Source organism: Pogoniulus pusillus, chromosome 21 (assembly GCF_015220805.1).
Source record: "Pogoniulus pusillus isolate bPogPus1 chromosome 21, bPogPus1.pri, whole genome shotgun sequence".
Classification (NCBI taxonomy): Eukaryota; Metazoa; Chordata; class Aves; order Piciformes; family Lybiidae; genus Pogoniulus; species Pogoniulus pusillus.
The window spans coordinates 10,277,143-10,303,082 of NC_087284.1; the positions used below are offsets into that span (position 1 = coordinate 10,277,143).

At 42.6% G+C, this 25,940-nt stretch overlaps 1 protein-coding gene across 16 annotated transcripts in view; it reads right to left on the minus strand.

Moving 5' to 3' along the window:
- LOC135184794 (uncharacterized) overlaps window positions 1-25,940 on the minus strand; it is a 616,367-nt gene that overhangs the window by 315,474 nt on the left and 274,953 nt on the right. For all 16 annotated transcript variants that reach the window (XM_064160870.1, XM_064160872.1, XM_064160881.1 and 13 more), the window contains 3 exons: window positions 11,769-12,032; window positions 8,799-8,937; window positions 3,795-3,956 (listed from right to left, as the gene is read on the minus strand). In XM_064160870.1, coding sequence (XP_064016940.1) covers window positions 3,795-3,956; window positions 8,799-8,937; window positions 11,769-12,032 — 565 coding nt within the window. The remainder of the gene's footprint in view (window positions 1-3,794; window positions 3,957-8,798; window positions 8,938-11,768; window positions 12,033-25,940) is intronic.

Genomic DNA, 25,940 nt, shown 5'->3' on the forward strand with positions numbered 1-25,940 from the left:
ATCAGGTAGACTCCCCGTTCTACAAGATCTGGTTTTAAAGTCCTCAGTAGGTTCTAGCATTACCTCTCAGAAGATACTAAGTCAGATCCTGTGATGACACAAAACAATGTCTTTTGAATTTAATGTTGCTTTGATAAAAGTTGTGGCAACTCAGGACCTTTCAAAAGCAGGCTGCTTCTGTAGCTACCTTTCTTTTTCTCCAGAGTATTTGTAAGGGACCCTCTTGAATTGAAAATGGGGGCTCTAAAATGCTTTGTCTGGCATTGGACCTTTGCCAAACTCCACTTAAGTAATCATGGTAGTTTTATATCTAGATAAGGATTAGTGATGTGAGTAGGGGGTGAAAGGGAGAAGAGATGTCTAGCTGCACAATTCATAACTAGGGGTTGAGACACATTCTAAAGGTGGAAACATCTAAATGTTGGAAATCAAAAGCAGTCAGCAAAAGCTCTTAGAAAGCAGCCAAACGCAAATGTCAGATGTCATTAAATGTTACTTAAACCAGCTTTTGTTCATGCAAGTTACTCATGTTTTAAACACTGTGATTACTCTAAGCTACTTTGCACAAGTAGTGTTGGGCAAAAGAACTAACTTCAAAACAGATTCTGCTAATGTAAACATTGGAACAAAATTTCTAAGCTGAAGCTGCACTTAATTCTTGGAAGGCCCAACATCTAGTAAAGACATGAATGAAACCTTGGTCTTACTAGAAGGTGCACTGAGAATCTGTGATAGTTTGGAAATTGTCATTGCTTTTTTCTGTAGCATGATGAATCTTTTCTCATCAACGCAGTTTGACAATTGATACAAATTCTATATTCTGCTTTCTACACATCTGTGATAGCCAGCTCAGTGCTTATGAATTATGATTAAGCAGCTCTGTCTTTTAAATGGGCAGTAGGGGAAGACAGGCTCTAAAAATTACTCTCAAAGTAATTAAAGAAAGACCCCACACAGAGGATTGCATAGAAATACAGAATGTGTTAGAAGATTAAATAGAAGGCTATGAAGATGATTAAGGAGCTGGAGCACTGCCCTGTGAGGAGAGGCTGAGGAAGATGAGGCCTTTTGGTCTGGTGAAGAGAAATCTGAGAGGGGATCTAATAAATGTTTATAAATATCTGAGGGCTGGGAATCAAGATAGAGGGGACAAACTCTTCTCAGTTGCACCCTATGGTAAGACAAGGGGCAATGGATATAAACTACAGCACAGAAAGTTTCACCTCAACATGAGAAAGAGCTTCTTTACTGCAATGGTCACAGAGCACTGGAACAGGCTGCCCAGAGAGGCTGTGGAGTCTTCTTCCCTGGAGACTTCCAACACCAATCTGAATGCATTCCTGTGCAACCTTAGCTAGAATCTATGGTCTTACTCTAGCAGGGCGGTTGGACTTGACGATCTGTGGAGGTCTCTTCCAACCCTAACATCCTGCGATGCTATGAAGGTGCTACTACTAACTACAAACTACAATGCAAAGCAATGCAGAAGCATTTAAAATACACAGAAATCCACAATCTGGGTTTAACGCAGAATCCCATCAAATCAAAACCTTCTCCAAACCTCCCTCCAACCAGACCAAAACCAAACTCCCAGTACTCCTTTTTCCCCTCCATCTAGGGTTTACTGTAATCCCCAGTCCTCTTTCTTCATCCAGGATTGCTAGGCTAGTTTGGGCTGGCCAACCTCAAACTCCCCCACCCTCACTGCTCCCCGGCATTAGACCTAAATAAACTGAGCAGAGAACAAAAAATTTAGTCAGGCCAAAGAGGCCTGTGATATTCCCCCATGTTACCAGATAAAAGAGTCTGCCTCTTTGAGAGAAGAGAGGGAAGAAAGAGGAAGAGCTGCTCTGCTGCTAGCTTAAATAGAGTAAGATAACAAAATACAGAAAGATGTCTAAACATCTCTCTAACACAGTAAAAGGCTAAGAGACCTGGGGCTGTTTAGCCTGGAGAAGACTGAGATGGGATCTTACCAATTTTTATAAATATCATAGAATCAACCAGGTTGGAAGAGATCTCTAAGTTCATCCAGTCCAACCTAGCACCCAGCCCTGTTCAATCAACTAGACCATAGCACTAAGTGCCCCATCCAGGCTTTTCTTGAACACCTCCATGGATGGCAACTCCACCACCTCCCTGGGCAGCCCATTGCAATGGCAAATCACTCTCTCTAACAACTTCCTCCTAACATCCAGCCTATACCTCTCCCAGCACAACTTCAGACTGTGTCCCCTTGTTCGGTTGCTGACTGCCTAAGAGAAGAGACCAGGCCCCACCACAGGGTGGAGGTGAAGAGGATGGGCCAGATTCTTTCCAGTGGTGCCCAGTTATAGGACAAGAGGCAATGGACACAAATTAGAATATGGGAGGTTCCATCTGTAAATGAGGAAAAGCTTTCCTGGGAAAGGGCCAAAACACTGAAACAGGCTGTCTGGCGAGGTTGTGGAGTCTCACTTCTGAAGAGATTCAAAACTTGCCTGGACATGATCCCAGGCAACCTGTTCTAGCTGGTTTAGAAAGGGAGTTGTGCTACATGATCCCCAGAAGTCCCTTCCAATCCCTATCATTCAGTAATTCTGTAAACACGGTCTGTTATATTTTCCTGGTACACAAGAGTGACTCCTTCCTTTCAAAAGGAGAGATTAATTCTCTTTACACAGTAGCTGAGGGAGCAATAATCACCCTTTCCCTAAAATGAAAGCTGACCCTCATCTTGTTTGTGGCATGTGGGTGGGTCACAAGCAACGAGTACAAATACAGATCTCAGATTGGCTGCCAATTGCATTACTCAGTCTGCTTATTCATCCTAAACTTCTGCACCATGACCAGTAGGGCTGACTGGCACTCTGGGCTTGTGCATGAATGGGAACACAAAGTGGATGGCAGAGAGCAGTGGTTTCTGTGCCTACATGACCATTCCACCATTGTAGGGCAATGAGTAAAATTCATTACCCAGTTGTAAGTGGGAATGGCTGTGTATAACCTTGGTACCTTCAGATCCCAGTTCATGATAAATCTGCCTTTGGCCATCACTGAATCATTCAGTTTGGAAAAGACATTTAAGATCATGAGGTCCAACCATAAATCCAGAACTGCCAAGTCCACCACTAACCCATGCTACTAAGTACCACATCCACATGCCTTTTAAATGATGGTATTCAATTTTAGGACAGGACCTAGGGGTTGTGTTACTCAATTCTCAGACATACATTTCACCTGGGATTAAAGAAACAAAATCAAACAAACAAGACCCACAACAACAAAACAGAGAAACTTGCTTCAAAAGAACCCCACATCTCAGAGGCAAACACTATTTGATGTTAATAGAGACAGCACTCTTATGCCATTTAGCTCAGCACCAACAACAAAGGCTCTTGCTATTAACATATTGCAGGAAAAGAAAATGTTTTCCAAGCATCTAACAGCAACATGTTGTGATCCACAGATATAAATGGCCAAATAAAATGAAAGGGTGTAAAAATGTCAAGGAAACACCAGCAGTAATCTAATGTTGTCAGTACACTCCACACACACCTTGTAATTACTAACACATTTGGCCTACAAATACTTTTTTAGACAGGGAACTCCACTACTTCTGTACCTTTTTGCCTGAGTTGCTTTTGATCCCTCACCACTGATTTAAACTCTACCATCGCTTCCTTCACCTAGTGAAATAATGATGAGATGATATTGGAGGGCAAGGGGGAAGTAGAAGAGGGTATTTAAGCACACATCAAGTAGCTCTACTTGCAAAGTTTTAGTAAAATAAATAACACAATAAAAGTTCTAACCTGCTGGAAGCATTTTAAGCTCTTGTCTTTTCTTCCCAGCTTCTTCTGAAACACACGTTTCTCCTCCTTTCGTGGCATTAAACTGCTTTTCCACTTCCTTTACAACAGTGGGAATACTTCCCTTATGGGTGTCAGGATCTTTCAGGGAGGTCAGAGGTTGCCCTGCAGAGGAAATGACAAGCTGTGAAATGTAAAAGAACAATTCCTTCCACATGTTCCCTTGCTCCAGGAGCAGTAAGGGGTTGTCGGCTAGCATCATGATGGGATGGGCCAGGCCTTTGCCTAGCAGTCCTGTCAAAACTAATTTACAATTAAAGACCTGTGCAACTGTTTAAAGCTTTACAACTCCAGCGAGTTTCAAGGACTGCCAAAGCCAAATGATCCAAACCAACCTTATTTTTAACAGCCAGGCAAAAGTAAGACAGACTGAAAAATACTCTAAGAATTGTAACAGATAAATTGTCTACCTGAAAATGATCTTTCTGCATATTTGTGATCATAGTTTGGGAATTGAAAAAAAATTCTGTTGTTGCAACTTTTCTTCTGGCTAAGGCACAGGGCACATGAGCCACATGTGCTGCTGTTAGCAAATTTTTTTTTGGGGGGGTTGTGGAAATAAAGTTTAGGAAATAAATGAGTTTGTATTCATTGTAAGAAAATGTGTCCCTGAAACCACACTCAAACAGCTGAGTTGTCATTTCTTTACGCTCCCATAGTAGAGCACAGAGGCAGCAAGGGACAAAAAGAGAGAGACAGAAAATCTGCATGTAGGTATTCAGTGCAAAGACAGCTGAGGTAGTAGGAACCCTCCTATGTGACATGACTACTCAACAAAGTTGGAGCAGCAGCCATCTCTGCTAGTCCAAATACTGAGTGCAGCATAGAATGCTAACACATCACAGCTCTACTATAGCCAGACTGTCCTGCTGCTGGAACCAGACTAGCCTGGCTGTCCTCAAAGTCTTGGCTAACAACATCTCTCCTCCAACACAGACAGGGTGAGCAAAATTCTCATCTAGAGGTCACATTGTAGTGTTTGGGCTATTTTCTACTTAGGAAGATGCATAAATGGCCATGACCATTTAGTCACAAGTAGTGATTTCTGCTGTAGCTTGACCCAAGACTGTACATGACTTGACACTAGAAGAAAATTATTGTTCCTATGTCTTAGTCCTCATCTGCTACTCTTTCACTTTCTGTCTTGTAAGCAACCTTTTTAGACCTTGAGTGGTCAACATTATACGCTAGAGCAGTGTCAATCATAGCTTTTTAGACCTTGAGTGGTCACTATCATATGCTAGAACAGTGCTAATCATAGCTTCAGGACTTCAACCAAGAGTGAGCCACTAAAATGAAAAAGATTTTGCTTTGGTTGTGCAAGCTATAGAGAACAAATTATCCCTGGTTTTCTGCTTAACTGTGTTATTTGATCATCATGTCTAATGGGCACAAATAGGCGTTTGCACATTAAGCCAGAAAAACAGCATGGACAGAAGAGTGAGCATTTGGAAGAATGTTCACAAGTGCAGAATTGCAGAGTAACACTTCCTATATGAGCCTGGCTCTGACCTAGAGCTATTTGAACCAAAGAATAAAACCTCAAATGCTGTCCAGTTACTTCTCTGAAGACAAAAAGAGCTGCCACTTTCAGGAAAGGCTGAGTTATGCTGACATTTTGCACATGTGAATCCCATCTTCTGTTGACACTGAAATCAAAGGGGATCTTGCTGTGGGTGTCACAGTGAGACAGAGTGCTTCCTTGAAGAGTCTGTGTATTTATTGGTTTATATGAACGTTTGCACTTCCAAAGCCTTCCTGCATTTATACAACTACCTGAAGTGAGGTTGGAGTGAAGAGGGGCAGCCCCTTCTCCTTGGTGGCAAATGACAGGACTACAGGAAATGGTTTCAAACTGCTCCAGGAGAGGTTCAGGCTGGATGCTAGGAAAAATTTCTTCACAGAGAGGGTTCTCAAATATTGGAATGGTCTGCCCAGGGCAGTGGTGGAGTTACCATTTCTGGAGGTGTTTAAGCAACAGGTGGACCTGACGCTTAGATACATGGCTTAGGATTGATCCTCAACTCAGTTGAAGGTTGGACTGGATGATTTTTGAGGTTTCTTCCAACCAGATATTTTCTGTGATTCTGTGGTAAGAATGGGTTACTTAGACCCAAACATATCAAGGCAGTGTTTCTGGTTGTTACATCTAATTTTCCCATCTATGCTACTTCCATCAGAGTTGTTATCACCTTCTGAACAACGACTAATGAATTCTACTGATAAATTGTTGATTATTTATTGATGGGGACTGTTGATCCCCTAAAGTAGCAACAGATCAACTACAGAGGCTTTTCTTTAGGAAAATCAAAGGTTGTTCATGTAAGCAGAAGGTGTCTTCCCTTAAAGTGGCAACAGATCAACTACAGAGGCTTTTCTTTAGAAAAATTAAAGGTTTGTCAGGAAAGCAGAAGGCATCTTCTTCCACAAACTTCTCATGGATTACCACCTCAAAAGAATGGAAAAATGATGTGGCTTGGACTAAATAATACACTAATGTGTATCTGTGAGCTAGAAAGGTATGGGAGGTATTAGATTGCATTCCTCTGTGTTGTACTCTAGAGGAGAAATCAGCCAGAAAGAGCCACACAGCCCAACACAGAGCTGTGATTTAAAACAATAATGTAGCCTGGAGTTAATGGAAATAATATGAAGGTTCTGTCTTAAACTTCTGAAACTAAGACAAATTTGAAGGGAAGGTTAAAACACCATCTCCTAACCTGCTCTATTTTGCTTACACGTTGCAGCACCACATATGGTATTGATATGTAAGATCACTCACTATTTAGACTACTGCAGCAGAGTAAGTTACAGAGCACCAGTCTTCATTTAGACTGTTCTTGCTTTCTCTGGTTTGTGTCTCACCCTTAATGTCACTTTAACAGAGCTCTTTCCTCCCCCCCCCCCCCCCCCCCTTCTTGCTTTTGGTAGTTTACCAGATATAATACAGTATTTATAGAGCATATCAACGTGCGACAGCTTGCCACAGATCATAAACACATTTTTCTGTTGGAAATGTTGAAGTCGTGATTTTCACCACGTGATCTCCAGTTCCCTAAGGTTTGCTCCTTTAATTGTAAATAGCCAGAAAGTCATCAAGCTAGCGTTTAATAAACTTTTAATTTGAAATGGATTACCACATGTTGTGTTTGTTTACCCATTATTAAATCTCTTAGCAACATATCACCAGCAGAAACGGCATACTGTAGCACTGCATAGATACATTAAAAAACAAACCCATGGGGGATATTAGCAGCTAATAATATCTTTAAAGAAGGCTTCAAGAAAAATAAATAAATATAAACAATATAAAAAATTACTCCTAGAATTTTTCTTAGTGCAAATCTCTTTGGCATGGAAACTGCAGATCTTCTGTGATCAGCTTATCAGTCTGTTTCCGAGGTCTGTACACAAAATAGGACATACACTAATGTTCTCAGTTGTTCTAAATACATCTTCCTGGACTCCTCAAACTAAGTATCACGAATTTTTCCATGTGTTTCCAGAAATGTGACTTCTTTTGGTGCAGCCTTTATGTGTTTGAGTGTGCCCATGTCCATATGAAAACTGATGGTAGGACCAAACAACAGTAATGACAAGTTTGATTTATTAAGAGTTTTCCCATAACTCTTAATAACTCTTCACTGCTGGGAAAAATTGTCTGTAACTTCACCTTTTGGATCTGCTACTCATAGTGTTGTGCTGCACCTAAAAGCATCTTGGCAGATACAACAAAAAGGACAATTCTGTGATTCTGTGTGACCTTGCTCCTCAGTACAACATACATTTATATCCCTGTGCTTCTGATATCACTGTGGTTATATGAAAGCTCTTTGACCACAGTGTGGTTGCTGCTTCCCTAAAATTCTCATAGGGCAAACTTCATTTTACTCCCTAAACCATCACTCAATATCTGAAAAACGCTCCTAACGTTTTGTTTTGATGTCGTACTTCCAACCTGAAATGCCTATCCAACATGCTAAGCCATTAATGCTTCTCTGTTCTCTTTCCTTCCTTCCAATATCCCACTCTTTCTCCTTCCATGTATTCCATTCTGCATCACTGTTACCATTCTGAAATGCCCCAAACCCTAAAATCTTGTCTTCAAATCTGCACACAATATTCACATAGTCACTTCAACCTGTGAGCTGGCTTCATCCTCCAGTTCACAAAATAAGGGGTAAGACAGGAACATCTAAACACCAAAAAAAATTTTTTTTCTGTGGCAATCAGAGCTCAAATGCTGAAAAACAAAAACCGATGTCAGTGTCTTGACATTCTTCTCATTCCTGGATGGCTAACAGAAGTGATTTCTGAGTCCATTGAAACACGGTCAATGGTGTCTGCAATGTAGCTCCATCAGAAGATTCAGAGCCCAGGGAGGATGCTCAGTTGAAACATAACATTCAACAATATTTAAAGAAAGCTTCTGGGGAGGTTTGCTGCATATAGGTGAATGATAGTTTGTCTTTTCTATGGCTTATCACTTGATTGAATCTTAATGGAATTTCATAGGAGTAGCACAAGGCATGACTGGTACAAGAACTATCTCCCTGCCAAATTTGAAGTCTGTGTTCTAGCCCAGGGAGGTGCCAGAGCTCTTCTGGAAATAATCGGACAACAGAGTATCTTTTCTATTTCTTCCTGTAGGCTGAGCGTCAGCAGCAGCTGAACTGTTACTGCTGCTGCTTTCTAAGCATTCAGCCTAAAGCAGAGTCCAGCATCTAAAGTTTCATTGTCAGCAATGAGGCTGGTTTAAATTGCTCACAACTGAAAACAAAGTTAAGCAATATTAATAAAAAAGAATCGCAGTATTCCTGCCATAACACATGTGGGGCCAATATCTGAATGAGAACAAGAACAATTATGACTAGCCAACGTTGAAATCAATCTATAGATTGCTCCAACAGAAGTCTGAATACAGACATGAAAGTTTGAATCCATTACCTTGTGGTTCAGACTGTTTGATCTTCTCTGAGACACCACTGTTTTCAGCAGCGTTTGAACACATGGGGAGCTCAGGTGGGAAATGAAGGTGTGTGTTGCCTTTATTTTGCTTATCTGAATCCTGTGGTAGTTTAATTATCTATTGAAAACACAAAACAAAACAAACAAAACTGTAACTTAGGCAGTTCAGTATTCCACAAAGCCAGACCATATTTGCCTGTACACTTTTTGTGATCCCTAGAAGTCTAAGATGCTGCTACAAGGACTTCAGGAAGGCCGTGCTTCCCCGTTCTCCCACCAGTTTCCCATGTACATCTTCCCTATGCTATCAGAATAAAGCAGACATCCCAGTAAATGGGAGTGACTCACAATCCAAATCCAGAATCAACTGGTTCTCTGAATCATCAAATCATTCCAGTTTGTACATTGAGTTGAAAGACCTATTCTGTAAACTTGGGGTCTTTCACTTGTCTATGTCAACCAATTTTTAGTCTTCTGTTACCTTTTTTACCACGGATCTACTAAAATGTTTCTGCCATTCTCTTCCCTAGCATATTGAAGCTATGTTTTTTGAATACAATCTTTCACCTCTGCATCATTTTAAAGTTATTTTTACTTTATTTTACTGCTGATAAGCCCCAAAAGAGAAAATGTCTCAAAAACCATTGCAAAAAAATAACTACTCTTTCTATTAAGTAAACTCATTAAAATGAAGATACTTTTGGAATTGTTCTCTTTAGGTCATTGTATTTTCCCAAGGCAGACATGACTATAATAAAGGTCTAGGTTTGAGGTCTTGTTAACATTTCAAATGAGGGAACACATCTCCACAACAATAACAAACTTAATTTGCGAGTCCAGAAACAAAGCTTCCACTGAAGAGGAGTTTGAATTCAGGTCTGTTTTCTTCAAAGAAAACAAAACCTGTCACATCTGGAGAAGGACCTGGGAGTCCTGATGGACAACAGCTATCCATGGGACATCAATGTGCCCTTGTGGCCAAGAAGGCCAATGGGATCACGGCGTGCGTTACAAGGAGTGTGGCCAGCAGAACAAGGGAGGTTATCCTCCCCCTCTACTCTGTCCTGGTGAGACCTCACCTGGAATATTCCATTCAGTTTTGGGGTCTCCAGTTCAGAAGGGATAAGGATCTACTCAAAAGAGTCCAATGAAGAATTAGAAAGATGATGAAGGGACTGAAGCACTGCCCTATGGGGAGAGGCTGAGGGAGCTGGGGCTTTTTGGACCAGTGAAGAGAAGACTGAGAGGGGATCTAATTGATGTTTATAAATATCTGAGGGCTAAGGATGAGGAGGGAGGGGACAAACTCTTCTCAGTTGCACCCTGTGATAGGGCAAGAGGCAATGGGTATAAGCGACAACATAGGAACTTCCACCTCAACATGAGGAATAACTTCTCTACTGCAAGGATTACGGAGCACTGGAACGGGCTGCTCCTTCTCTGGAGACTTTCAAGATCCATCTGGATGCATTTCTGTGTGACCTGAGATACATTCTATGGTCCTACTCTGGCAGGGAGGCTGGACTTGATGATCTCCAGAGATCCCTTCCAACCCCTAACGTCTTGTGATCCTGTGATATACTAGTCCAGCAAACAAATGAAATTATATAGACTTCAGACAGGCCTTGAAAGTCTCCAGAGAAGAAGACTCCACAATCTCTCTGGGGAGCCTGTTCCAGTGCTCTGTGACCCTTACAGTAAAGAAGTTCCCTATTGCACAAACTCTTCCTTGCTCTCTGTCACTTCCTGCCTCCTCCTCGTAATTCTGATCCCCTGCATTGGCTGAACTTACATGGATACACTAACCTTGGCTGAATAGGCAACAGTTGGGGGTCTGTTTTTCTTTTCTGGGGGGACAAGAAGGTGGCAGTTGACTCCTTCTGGGCTTTGTCAGCAGAGTATTTATGTATTATTTCTAAACTGTAAATATGTGTAAATAGATTTTGTACCTCTGCATTCTATTATATGCTTTTAGATTTTAGCTTGCAGTAATTGCATAGCTTCACTTGCTTCCAAGCCTTCTGAGCTAGTCTGGTGATTTTATTCAGGGGTGATTATAAACCTATGTCCTGGTAGGGCATAAATCCTGCCAGGCTGGTTTAACCCTTGCTCTCCTCCTTCTGTTGTGGGTTCGGGAGTGAGTCAAATGAGCAAACAATAAGGGTTTGGCCCCAGCAAAACCTTGAAGACTAGGGGGCTTAGCACCATGTGTCAGGTGTCTTGTGCTGCCCTCACCGTGCCTGCATGGTCAAAGGAGGCACGAAGCTTTGAATTCATCAGCCAGGACAACGGTGCTAGTGCCTATTGGCCAGTTTGATTTTCAAAATGAAGTATTTAAAGGGGGGATTATTTAGAAACTGCACCTTTCTGCTTTCCTGCCTTTCTGCATCAGCCTGCCTGCAGCAGCCATCCTCCCTCTCATCATTTGTGGCTTGTTGAAGGCAGCCACGTGTTGCAGCTATCACTAGAGGCTTAGCAGCAACTCCTTCCCCCCTGCCTGAAATATTTTGTATTTTACCCTGGGATCATTATCCTCAGTTTGAAAATTTCTGATACAGGAGTCTTACTCAGGCACCAAAAGAGTCATGAGTACATATGCTGAAGTGAATGCCAAGACTACATAAGCAGAGTTAGATTTTTTTTTCCTGGTTTTGTGTTACTATTTTCCAAGTTCTGATTATTTAAACTGTTTAATTCTGTGCAATTGCTTCCTGTCGACCAAAAATCCAAAGAATCTCAGGGAATTCCCCCAGTTTTTGAATATTAATAATAATAATAATAAAAAGTAATGTTCATACAGAAATTAATATTAATAATTCACAACTATTATTAATTTCCAATACACCCTCCCACAGCATTTTAAGGGAGACAGAAGGAAAGTAGAATTTGTTCTGAAAAACAGTTTGTAAACCAACAGGCCTATTTTCATTTATCCCCCCAAATCCAAACCTGAAAGTAGAGGTTGCATAACCAATGATCCAGGTCTTGAGAAATAAAATTCTCTATTTTTTGGAATCGGTCAACTCTGGAATCGTAGTGGCCTCTGAGGAAGGGACATTTAAACTTTCCCTCCAGAGCGTTACAATGATTGTCACACAAGGGGAAAGCTCCCCAGCCCACTTCTCGATCAATCCAAGTACAGGTCCCACGAAGAAGGAAGAGTTCAAAGAGGAGGACCATGCCAAGTTTCACAGCTTTTTTAGGTGGTAGAACCTAGCAAAGGAGAAAAAGAGAAGATTTATTAGCTATAAAAACATCAGAAGGAAACCAGCTTTCCTTTTTATCATATAAAGCTTTACAGACTTCATACCTTTGAACCAATTTTGCATGCTAAAACAATTAACAGCTCTTCTCTTTCCACTAAATTGTGTATTTGAACAATTTTCCACTCCGACAGAAAATGCTGCACTTCTTTTTCATGCTAATTTTGTACAATTTTTTTTTCCTCCCTTGGCTTTCTGAAAGTGTTTCTTTTCTGTCTTTATTTACCAGCACCGGAAAAATATTGCCATTAGAACACTTTAAGAGAGAGTGAGAAACTGACTTGAGAAACTGAGGTGTCCCTGTGAGGGTTAACTGGGATTCACCACTGGTTTTTTTTTCCTGAAGCCACTTTGGAGAGTTCATTCAAGCACTCAGTGAGAACACTTGCAGGCTGAGCCGAACTAATCCAAACCCTTCTCCGCCCAGCTCTGGAATGATACCGGTACACAGTAGTCCTCCTCCTTCAAATTAAAGCAGGGAAACTCCTCTTGCAGTGGATGTGAATCTCTGGGTAGGGTCAAAAAGGATTTTCAGGTAGAATCATAGAATGTCAGGGGCTGAAAGGGACCTTGAAAGATCATCTGGTCCAGCCCCCCTGACAGAGCAGGATCACCTATACCATATCACACAGGAATGCATCCAGATCGTTTTTTAGTATCTCCAGAGAGGGAGACTCCACAACTCCCCTGGGCAGCCTGTTCCAGTGTTCTGTCACCCTCAGAGAGAAAAAAATTCTTCTTCAGGTTCACATGGAACTTTCTATGCCTCAACTTCCACACATTTTCCCTTGTCCTGTCACTGGGCATCACTGAGAAGAGGCTGGCTCCATCCTTTTGGCATTCAGCCCTTAGTCTTCCCCTCTCCAAGCTAAAAAGCCCCAGCTCACTCAGTCTCTCCTCATAAGAAAGATGTTCAACATCCTTCATTATTTTTGTGGCTCTGCGCTGGACTCTCTCAATCAGCTCCCTTTCCTTCTTGAACTGGGGGGCCTAGAACTGGACACAGTATTCCAGATGAGACCGCAACAGGGCAGAGTAGAGGGGCAGGAGAACTTTCCTCGATCTACTAGCCACAACCCTTCGAACACACCCCAGAATGGCACTGTCCTTCCTGGCCACAAGAGCACACTGCTGGCTCATGGCCATCCTTACATCCATCAGGACTCACAAGTCCTTCTCCCCTTCACTACTGTCCAGGTAGTAAAACTCTTAGCACTCCAAAGGCTAGCAAATAGTGTTTACATTAGACAGAATCACAGAGTGTTTGGGGTTGGAAGGAACCTCTAAAGATCATCAAGTCCAATCTTCCAGCAGCAAAAAGGGACATCTGCAACTAGATCATGTTGCTCAGCTACCTGTCCAACCAGACCTGGAATGCTTCTAGAGATCAAGCATCTACCATCTCTCTCAGCAACCTGTGCCAGTATTTCACCAAATTCAGTGTAAAAAAGGACACCTCATAACTAGTATAAATCTCCCTTCTTTTAAACTATAAGATTGCCTTCATATTTCTTTAGGTGCCTGCTTTAAGTACTAAAAGGCCACAATAAGGTCTCACTCTTAACAGAGCCTTCTCTTCTCCAGGCTGAAGAATCACAGAACCATAGAATGTCAGGACTGGAAGGAACCTTGGAAGATCATCTAGTCCAACCTACCTGCCAGAGGAGGATCACCTATACCAGATTACACAGGAACACATCCAAGCAGGTCTTGAATATCTCCAGAGAAGAAGAACCCCAACTCCCTCAGCTTTCCTTCATAGCAGAGAAATTCCAGCCATCTAAGCATTTTTGTGACTTCCTCCGGACCCGCACACAAGTTAGAACATAGAAGGTGACTACCATCATATCCTGGCTGACAGCTCTGAAGGGTAATCATGTAGGGACAAGGGGAGAAAATGCATCAGCTACACTTCTCATAGAGCAGAACATCTGCTTCATCACTGTGTTTACACATTCTACTGGATTACAGATAACTGAAATTTCCTAATTGCATAAAGTGTCTCAGATATTTCTCTATTAGACACATTAATTATTTAAATGTTTCCCACCTCTTAGTGTTCCCATTTTCAGTCCTCAAAGCTCCTGACAGTAAATACCTTGGTACATTTGTCTTGAATAGACTCCTGCTCAACCTCACCTTGCCTTCCGGCCAAGGTGGAGAAAGAGAAGCCATTTCTCCTCTCTTTGCTGGCACTCAATATGTCCTTGTAGCAGACCACAATAGTCAAGGGTATCCTCTGTCAGGATATATCAGAATTTAGAGTAAAACATCCAGCCAAACTGATCCCTGTTATTAAAAAACTAAAATGTCAAAGTCTTCTTAAATTAGAAGAGATTTCCTCAATCAGACAACATCCTGCAGCTAGTAGCCAACCACAAACCTTCACTGCTTCAAATATTTCTGCACATATCACAGAATCACAGAATTAACCAGGTTGGAAAAGACCTTCAAGATCATCAAGTCCAACCTATCACCTAACACCTTCTCATTAACTAAACCATGGCACTAAGTGCCTCATCCAGTCTCTTTTTAAACACTTCCAGGGACAGTGACTCTACTACCTCCCTGGGCAGCCCATTCCAATGCCAATCACTCCTCCTGTGAAGAACTTCTCCTAACATCCAGCCTAAATCTACTCAATGCAGTTTGACACTATGTCCCCTCATTCTGTCGCTGGTTGCCTGGCAGAAGAAACTAACCCCCACCTAGCTACAACCTCCCTTCAGGTAGTTGTAGAGAGCAATAAGGTCTCCCCTGAGCTTCCTCTTCTCCAGACTAAACAACCCCAGCTCCCTCAGCTGCTCCTTATAGGGCTGTGCTCCAGCCCCTATAAGTACACACCTCAATGCAGCTCTTTCTTGGTTGATGTATTGAAATAGAAGCATCCATTTTTATACTCTTGATTGAACAGTAGGCAAGACAGTAAGAACAACTCAGAGTCAGCCAAAGTGTTTCGCTATTTTTTCCTGAAGCAGCTAAGGGATTTACCCATACCAATAATTGCTATGTTAGGAGAAGATAGATGCTGAGCATTGTGCTGGCTTCTTTTTTTCCTAAGAGGTGAATATAAATTATTATTTTAATAATATCCCTTCCTGTTCCAGATTATATATTGTGATTAGATAATGGCAAGAAGGGGGAAGTCATTTAAGGAAATCTTTTAAAACTATAAATATTGTCATTATCATGTAGGTGTACTTTATATTAATTATGTAAATATATTCTAAGACTTAGTGTAGGCTTAAAATGAAACAGAAGCATCTGTTGAAAAATGCCATAACCCTGTGGCAGCTGCTATTAAACCATTAACAGTATCAGGTTTCATTTAAACCAGATTTACCATTTTCTGTAACAGCCCGTGGGAAAGCTAAAAACATTAGGCACAAATTACTGACAAAAGAGATCCTTAATCAAGCCATACATTTCATTTGGCTAGCTGGGCGCGAGATACTAACCTGTGTGCTGCAAATTAAAGGTGGTGGTTACAAGGCTGTGATCAAAGACAATTAGCTGCGTTATCGAACAATCCCAAAGCATAAGCAGCTGAAATCACTGGCGTCTCGCAACACTGCTTTTGGTTTCTTCCTCATTTCCAAGATTTACTCTACCCTTTAGAATGGTTTAAGGTCTCTTCTACCGACCTGCCTACAAACAGCCAGTGGCCAAGTAGTTGGTGTAAGGGCAATTGTGACTTTTCAAAATTAATTTGTTTCCTGCTCACAGAATCATAGAATCAAGCAGGTTGGAAGAGACCTCCAAGATCATCCAGTCCAACCTAGCACCCAGCCCTAGCCATTCAACTAGACCATGGCACTAAGCGCCTCAGCCAGGCTTTTCTTCAACACCTCCAGGGACGGTGACTCCACCACCTCCCCCAGCAGCCCATTCCAATGCCAATCACTCTCTCTGGCAAGAACTTCTTCCTAACATCCAGCCTAGACCTCCCCTGGCACAAATTGAGACTGTGTCCCCTTTGTTCTGTTGCTGGTTGCCTGGCAGAAGAGACTGACTTACACCTGGCTACAGCCTCTCTTCAGGTAGTTGTAGACAGCAACGAGGTCACCCCTGAACCTCCTCTTCTCCAGGCTAAACAACCCCAGCTCCCTCAGCCTCTCCACATAGGCCTTGTGTACCAGGCCCCCTCATCAGTCTCATCGCCCTTCTCTGGACACGTTCCAGTATCTCAACATCCCTCTTGAATTGAGGAGCCCAGAACTGGACACAGGACTCAAGGTCTGGCCTTACCAGTGCTAAGTACAGGGAAAGAATAACCTCCCTTGTCCTACTGGCCACACTGTTCCTGATCCAGGCCAGGATGCCATTGGCTTTCATGCCCACCTGGGCACACTTCTGGCTCATCTTCAGCCTACTATCTACCAGTACTCCCAGGTCTCTTTCTGCCTGGCTGCTCCCAGCCACTCTGCCCCCAGCCTGTAGCACTGCTTGGGGTTGTTGTGGCCAAAGTGCAGAACCCTGTTAAATCTCATCCTATTGGCCTCTGTCTACCCATCCAACCTGTCTAGGTCCCTCTTCAGGGCTCTCCTACTCACCAACAGACTGACACCTGCTCCTAGCTTGCTGTCATCTGCAAACTCAATCCCCTCACATTCAGATCATTAATGAAGATATTGAACAGGAGGAGGCCCAGCACTGGTCCTTGGGGGACACCACTAGTGGCTGGCTGCCAACTGGATGTGGCACCATGCACCACCTCTCTCTGGGCCTGGCCCTTCAGCCAGTTCTTGATTTTTTGTTTGCTACAAACTCTTATCCTAGGTTTAGATTGCAAGCTTTCTCTGTAACTGGAAGCATCTCTTCTCTACCAGTTACAGGAGCTTCAAGTTTAAGTCATGCCATGATCCAAACACATTATGACAAATCACATAAGATAAAACCCAATTTTTTACACCCATCCGTGTGTTATAAAGCCTGAGTCTGTAAGATCCATTCCGGGAGTCCTGTGGGTGACACTGGGTGTCTGACTTAGGTAGAGCAGTGTCATACATCTCGGCATTTATGGTCAAATAAAATGTTCCTACCAAGTAAGAAACATCTTTCTGTTGAATCCATGCAGAAATCCCAGCCAAGTCTCTGCCTGTAACTCAATACCAGTTTGACAAGAATTCACACAGGCACTTGGGGACTTTTCATTTCCATCCTGATGGCCTCCAGAAGCATGATTAATGTAGGAAAACTGCAGTGTAAGAAGGGACAGCCAAGCTGAAGTAGAACAGTTTCAAAAAGGAGGCAAGTTTCCTCAACAGCCCTATGCTAAGCCTCTTCCCTCCACCAAAGTGAAGATCCATCTCCATTACACAAAGCCAGCTGCTCCACACCTCCAGAGTCAGACAGCCCTGTCAGGGTACTTGGGGTTGTGTGACCTGCCCTTCATTAGCCTCCTCTGAAGCAGTAAGCCCCAGAGCAGGGATCCGGGGCATGGACAGCACAACCTGCAGGCATTTAGAACACAAATGTATTTAGGCACATAGCTCTGACAGAAATCCATGTTCTTCAGTGCCTGTATGCCTCTATGGAATCATAGTCATGCTCATGGGATCATGGAATCATTTTGGTTGGAAGAAACCTTTAAGATCATCAAGTCCAACCTTTAACCCCATGTCAGCATTAAATCATGTTGCTTGGCACCACAAATACACATCATTTAAATCCCTCCAAGAATAGTGATTCCAACACTTTCCTGGGCAGCCTGTTCCAGAGCTTGACAACACTTTCAGTGAAGAAAATTTTCTTAATGTCCAACCAAAACCTCCCATGGTGCAATTTGAAGCTGTTTCCTCTTGCCCTATCACTTTTTATTTGGGAGGTAAGATCAACCCTTACCTGACTACAGCCTTCTTTCAGGTAGTTGTAGGGAGTGAGGTCTCCCTTCAGCCTCTTTTTCTCCAGACTAAACAATCCCACATCCTTCAGCTGCTCCTCAAAAGACTTGTGCTCTGGATCAGGTCTCACCAGCTTTGTTGCCCTTCTATGGACACACTTCAGCACCAAAATATCCTTCATGTAATAAGGGGTCCAAAATTGAACTCATTTGGGCATTTGAGATGTAGCCAAGGCAAGGATCAGCTTAAGCTTAGGTAATTCTATGATTCTATGGTTCTAATTAGAGGAAGAGTGGAATAAGAGTTTCTCAAAAGAAACTTGGGGCAGTGCCTGGGATAGAAAAGGCAGAGGCAGCTCAAACTGACCAGGCTGTTTTGATGGTCTCTTTTGTTTGGAAGAAAAAAATATTTTAAGATGAACAGTTATATTTTCCCTGCTGGCAGCAACTTCTTTTGAGGGACTGTTTGGTTAGTCCACAAGCTTCCACCAGCACTGCTGATGTTCAAAGATATACTACCTAAATACAGCTTCCTAGGGTTTGATGGTCACTGTTTCTCTGTGCTCAGGCACAATTCCCACCGAGGTCTGTGAGGTGTATAGCCATTCACAGTGATATGAAAGCATCTAGCACCTACTTTTTACTAGTGTAATTTCTCCTGCCAAGAGAGATGCAACAGAGAATAAATATTGCTTGTGTGTGTGTCAGCACAGGCACAAGTAATTCTTCTTAGTCTGCAGTTAACAGTGTTGCATTTAATTGAATTAAGTCACAGTAAACTAAATTTATCTCTTGCCACTATTTCTGAATTCAACTGTTTTATATCAGTTTTATTGTAATATATGTTACTTCCCCATATGCCACCATAATTCTAGCAAAGAAATCATTTACTCCAGAGAGAAAATGAATTCTAGTTGAATATTTCAATAAATAGATCCAGTGTGAGCATTTGGGAGGTTCTGTCTGACTCACTTTTGGGCTCCAACCTTGTCAGAAAAGAAATGAACTTTGCTTATCTCCTCTACGCCCTTAAATATTTTTCAATTTAGAAGAAAAAGGACAAAAATACATTACTTAATACACATAACACAAAAAAAGTTATTACAAAACATGTAAAACTAAAACATATCAAAGTGAAATAGAAAATAAAAAGACAACTCAGGCTTTACTTATACAGAATGTTCTAACAAAACTCCATGTAAATTAACAACTCGTCCTTTCTGATTATGAAACCTCTATGGCAAGTGACCCTCACAGATGTAAAACATGGGCAGAAAACCTTTTAAATAGGCAGCAGTTCCCATCAAATCATTTAATTAACAAACAAAAATCACTTTACAATGTAAAATGAGTAGTGATGGAGAGGAGGCTTCTATTACAAAAATAACGTGGGGCATGCACAAGTCCTCCCTATTTATGTGCACATAGGCAGAGGGAAGGACATTCTTGGGAAGTGTTTGTGTAACCTTGAAATCTATAAAAGGCCAGAGGGGAGGGAATAGAAATGTGAACTGAGGTAAAAATAAAATATCATGTCATTAAGATTTTCCAAAAGTCCTATCTGTCATCAGAATGTCCTGGAGTAGCTGGAAACTTACTTTCTCACTTTTCCATTGCTGTCTGTCTCCAAGCAGGTAGCTGGATACAACAACACACAAATCAAATGAACATGCAGTGCACTAGCATTCATTTCCCCATATATTCACTTTTCTTTGTATGTGTTTTCTGGTTAGTTGGTTGGTTTGGGGTTTTTGTTGGAGAATTTTTTTTGTTTGGGTTTTTGTTGCTATTTTCTGAAAAGGAAAACAGTCCTTTAAAACCTGACATGAGTCCAATCCCTTACTTCTCTTCCCTGCAGCTTGCAAATCTTCTTAAACCTAAAAAGATGGTGTCACTCCTTAAACCTAAAGAGATGGTGTCGCCAGCTTTCCCATGACCCAGTATCCCAACCTGCCTGAATGTGGGGGAAAGTGGAGCAGAAGCAGCTTTGGTGCAGCTTAACATCACGATTAAGCTGTGCCTATAAGCAGGGAATTTATTCCCTGCTCTTGACCCCCCAGCGGTGGAGATAAGCAGGATTCCTCCAGACAGACAGTACCTAAGCATCTCCTCCCAGAGCTTCACTAACTGCCCTCATGGAAACACCTCCTGCCCTCTCCCATGCTACCAGAGCAGCAATGAATCCCAGAAGCATAGAATCATTTTGGCTGGAAGAGACCTTTAAGATCAACAAATCCAATCAATTCCCCACTGTCTCTGCTTCCTCTAGGAGAGATAACTCAGGCTGTAGTTAACTCCAGCAGCATCATATGCAGCACGACTACCTTACACCAGAGAACCAGAATCTGGCCTTTTATCTTCCCAAATACAGGGGAATAATGTTTGCATTCTGTGAGCTTTAGCCTCTGCATCTGTTGCTAATTGTCCTGGCACATCTGCTGCTAATTCTTTTCTGTTCTTTGACCAGCAGGGAGTAGTAATGTATGGTACAGCCAGCTCTAGCCTCCCAGAGCATTTCTGGTGATATACTACTGGCCTGGGCAGATTCTGACCTCATCTTGCAAAGAAAGAAACTGTCTTTGTAAGAGGAAGGCAGGAACCCAGTTCCTTCTCCTGACACGGCCTTCTCATTTATTCCTGAGATGGATACCAGCACAGTCAGAGCATCAGTTTCCTGGAATAATGTAGGCCACCAACATAAAACAGCAGAGCTTATTTCTTTTGTGTCAAGAGGACACACATACTTTGCTCAGAAACCACTGAGCCAAGAAGTTTCATGAAGATGTGGCCCAATTGGCACACAGAGAACTGAGTCACACAACAGTTCTGCTCTGCCTGTCCCAAGCTCTGATGCAGGAGTATGCAGCTTCTGTCACTTTTTTACTTCTTTAGCTGCTTTATTTGAGGTCTCTTTCCTGATGATGTTATGATTCCTCATCACGCCTCAAATGCACATGAACCTGTTGGAGCGGGTCCAGACAAGGGCCACAAAAATCACCAGAGGACTGGACTATCTCTGCTACGATTACAGGCTGAGAGAGTTGGAGTCATTCAACCTGAAGAAAAGAAGGCTTGAGGGAGACCTGATTGCACTCTACAGTTCTTAAAGGGGGCCTATAAGATAAATGGGCAGACTTTTTAGCAGGGTCTGCTGCAACAGGATGAGAAATTATGGTTTCAAGTTAGAAGAAGACGGATTTAGACTTCCTTTTCTAAGGAAGAAATTTTTTACCCTGAGGGTGGTGAAACACTGGTGCAGGTTGCCCTGAGAGATGGTAGAAGCCCCAACTCTGGAAACAATCCAGGTCAGGTTGGCCAGAGCTCTGCACTAGCATCTCTGTACTAGCATCTTGTGAGACACCTCTTGGAGTACTGTGTACAGCTCTGGAGCCACCAACACAAGCAGGACATCGAACTGTTGGAGCGAGTCCAGAGGAGTTCATGAAGATGTTCAGAGGGCTGGAGCAGCTCTGCTGTGAGAACAGGCTACAAAAGTTGGGGGTCTTCAGCCTGGAAAAGAGAAGCCTTTGAGGACACCTTGTGGTGGCCTTCCAGTATCTGAAAGGAGCCCACCAGAAGGCTGGGGAGGGACTATTTACAATGTCTTGTAATGACAGGATGAGCAGTAATGGGTTTAAACTGGAAGAGGGGAGATTCAAAGTAGATGTTAGGAAAGGCTTCTTTTCAGTGAGGGTGGTGAGACACTGGAACAGTTTGCCCAGGGAGGATGTGGATGCTCCCTCCCTGGAGGTGTTCAAGGCTAGGTTGGATGAGGCCCCGAGTGACCTGTTCTAGTGAGAGGTGTCCCTGTCCAAGGCAGGCGGGTGAAACTGGATGATCTTTGAGGTCACTTCCAACCTAAACCATTCTATGATTCCATGATCTTGCACTAAATGACCTTTAAAGGTTTCTTCCACTCTGACCCACTCTATGATTCTGTAATTCTGTGGTCTTACAGCACATCATGCCTTTCCTCCTAAAGCTTCAGCCCAGCCAGAAATACATCTCTCACTTCACCAGCGAAGCTGTGCCAATGCAGATGGCTCGTGCAATAATTCCTGGATGGTCCAGACCTGATGGAGTTCTGCATTCTCTCCAGGAAGTAAGCTATCACCCCTCCAGCAGAGAAACAGGAAGATATACTCCTGATAACTAATCCCCTTTTACTTGTGTGCTCTGCTTAAAAGCTGCATGCTTAAACAGGATCACTTTTTTGTAATATACTCTTTCCATTTCTGTAGGGTGACTTTGCAACCGAAATGCTCATTCTGGGTTCACATATAACTCTTTCAAAATGTGAAATGCTTCAAAACCAGATATTTTAAGGAAAAAAAGAAAAGGTCCTTCTGAGGGTGTTTGCTGGCTTCCTCAGCTTGCAGATATGGACCAAAGCACAGCTCAAACCTCTTCTTGCAGTTCCAGATTGTGAGCTCTAGTGAGTTATGGCATTGTTCTATTTTTCCACTCGCAGCATTCTTTGTTGAGGCAGACATTTATTTTGTTATTATAGTCCTCTGTTGTTGGGAATTTACCTGGAGCTAAGGATACAAGCAGGGCTTGATAATAACTTCTGTGCATAGATATTTTATCTATGGCTCACAACAAAATCTCCTACGGATTTGTATAGGGTTAACACTCCTGGGGGAGTGACCCTGAACCTGACCCTAGGGGTCTTGGCCCCTCCTCAGGGGTGGGCCACACTCCAGGTGATGGTTAGCCCACTCCCCCCACTTCCTGCGGTATAAAAGAGGAGCACTTCCTGCTCCTCGCTCTCTTGCTCGTTTCTCCTTCACCTGCGTTCATGATCACACACACACACACACTGATACTGCATACCAGCCACGAGGCAGAGACACCATCACACTACTCGGGTTGTATCCATCCCTGTTTTGTATTTTGCTGTTTTCCCTTCCTTATCCTTTGTAAACTCCCCTACCTCCAATCCCTTTTTCTAAGTTATTGTTAAACTTTTCCTTTTTAACTTCCAAATCGAGTGAGATTGATTTATTGGGGTGTCCCTACCTTTTATCTCTCTCCCTGTCTTTTGGGGAAAGGAGGGGGAGGAGGGGAGGGCACTCTATAAACTCTATAAATTCTATAAATTGTCATTGGGTCTACCAAATTTATAAGAGTCTCTGGGAACTTGCATTTGAACCCAAGACAGGATTAAATTTCCCATTAGAACAGAATCATTTTGGCTGGAAGAGACCTTTAAGATCATCGAGTCCAGCCATTAACCCAGGACTGCTAAGTCACTACTAAACCACATCTCTAAGAGTCACAGTATTCTCAGTAGGGAATAGGCCATGGAATGCTGCAAAACTAAAACTTGTCCATAGATGTTACTGATTTTTAATATATGGCTACTAGAATTTCCAACTTGCCATAGTTATATGTGATGCATTATAACACAGGCCACATTTCTGAGGTCTTGGAACAGTATTTGTTGGTCTAAAACAGAGGGGGTACAGTCCAGTGGGTATTTCCAAGAATTCCTCCACTGGAGCACAGTGACTAGAAAACACTCTAAAATTCCAGAAAGAAAACTGGGATCATGTTGAACAAGATATATCCACGGAATCATTTTGGTTTGAAGAGACCTTTAAGATCATGAAGTCCAGCTATTAACCCAACACTGCCAGATGCCACTAAAGCATCTGACTCAACACCACATTTACATGTCGTTTAAGTTCCACCAGGGTTAGAGACTCCACCACTTTCCTGGGCAGCATGTTCCAGGCCTTTATAATCCTTTCCATGGCGAAATTATTCCTACTATCTAATCTAAGCCTTCCCTGACAGAACTTGAGACTGTTTACTCTTGTTCTATTACTTGCTACTTTTGCATGGAGACCAGTTGCCACCTTATAACAACCTCACACAGAATCACAGAAACATTCAGGTTGGAAAAGACCCTCAGGATCACCAAGTCCAACTCATATCCCTACTCTACAGTTTATCCTTGAACCAGGTCCTCAAGAACCACATCCAAATTACTTTTAAATGCATCCAGGGTTGGGGACTCCACCACCTCCCTGGGCAGCCCATTCCAAAGCCTGACCACTCTTGCCAGGAAAAAAAATGTTTCCTAACAAGCAGTCTAACCCTACCCAGTGGTGGCTTAAGGCCATTCCCCCTTGTTCTATTACTAATTACCTGTGAGAAGAGACCAGCACCAACCTCTTCACAATGTCCTTTCAGCTAGCTGTAGACGGTGATGAGGTCTCCCCTCGGCCACCTCTTTCTCAAACTAACCATCCCTACCTTCCTCAGTCACTCCTCATAAGATTTATTCTCCAGGCCCTTCCACAGCTTTGTTGCCCTCCTCTGGACTCACACCAGCACCTCCACATCCTTCTTGTAACGAGGTGCCCAGAGCTGAACACAGTATTCAAGGTGTGGCCTCACCAGAGCAGAGTACAAGGGGACAATCACCTCCCTATTCCTGCTGGACACAGCACTTCTAGTCCAAGCCAGGATGCCATTGGCTTTCTTTGCTACCTGGGCACACTGCATGCTCATGTTGAGTTGTTTGCTGGTTACAATCCCCATATCCCCTTATGCCAGACAACTTTCCAACCACACTTCCCCAAGCCTGTAATGTTCCTTGGGATTGTTACGGCCCAAGTGCAGGACCTCTCATTTGGCCTTATTGAAGCTCATGCCATTTGCCTATGGATCCAATTCATCCAAGTCCCTCTGCTAAGCCTCCCTACCCTCATGATGATCAACATTGCCACCCAACTTGGTGTCATCTACAAACTTACTGCTGACACAATCTGTGTCTTAATCAAGGTAATCAATAAAGATGTTAAACAGAAGTGGTCACAACACTGAGCCCTGGGGGACACCACTTGTTACCGGCTGCCAGCTGCATTTAACTCCATTGACCACCACTCTTTGGGCCCTTTTGTGCAGCAGTGCTTTATCCAGCAGAGCAAAAGTCCTCCTTTCAATTTGTTGTAGAGGGTGATAAGATCTCTCCTGCACGTCCTTTTCTTCAGGCTAAACAACCCTAGTTCCCTCTGTTGCTTCTTTAAAGACTTGTTCTCTGGACCTCTCACCAGCTTCATTGCCCTTCTTTGGAAACTAGGTACAATACCTTCTTTGGTCAATGAAACAGTTTCCAATATGCAATGGCTTTGTAATTTCAGCTCAACAGATTTCATGAATCTCTTCAAGACTTCACACAATGCTTTCTACACTGGGGAACTCCTATAGGCAGCAAAGGTCTCCAGTGTAACCACTTGGTTGCAGCTCATTGATGGAACAGGATCAGTACACAGCACTGGGTCAAAGAAGATCCCCATGACAGTTTTTGGTGAGCACATAGCAAAAAGACAGTCTTAGGGCTATGAGTCCAGAAGAACAGTAATGGGGTCCTTTGACACAGCAGCACCTAGCAAGAACATAATAGCTCTGAAAACATGCATTTTGGAGCAGCTATTCCAAAAAAAGTATTTAGTAAAACATCAATCTATGACTAGAACCTCAAACTCAGTCAGATAAACAAAAGTTTGCTCCTACTGTATGGGGGGAAAAAAATAAAACTAATGAAAAAACAAACCTGCAGCCTTCATACAAATAAAAGCATCTGTCTAAGCTTAGTTCTTACATTTACCAAAAGGTTCACGTAGCACCTTATCATCCCAACTACAAATAATTGCATCCAGGGAAAATTTAAGTGGCTCTCATTTTGAAAGTCCTCTGGCACTGCTAAGCATTATTACTTCCTATCTTTTTTCATAGTGTATCAAATTCTTATGTTATGTACTATAAAGTGTCCTAGAGCTAAACGTTCATCTGTGCCAGCATTTTGCTCAAGAATAAAATGGGGGAGGGGGGGAAGTTTGTGCTCTACTTTTCCTAATGATACTTTGTTTTGTAATTACTAAAAGCATCATAGTCCTTAGCTGCTGACATACAGAAAATAAGGTCCTTGAAAGTGTTTGTTTCATCATATTTTAAGAATTAATACCTTAGGTCATGTTAATCAGTTTCTGATATATGTAGTTT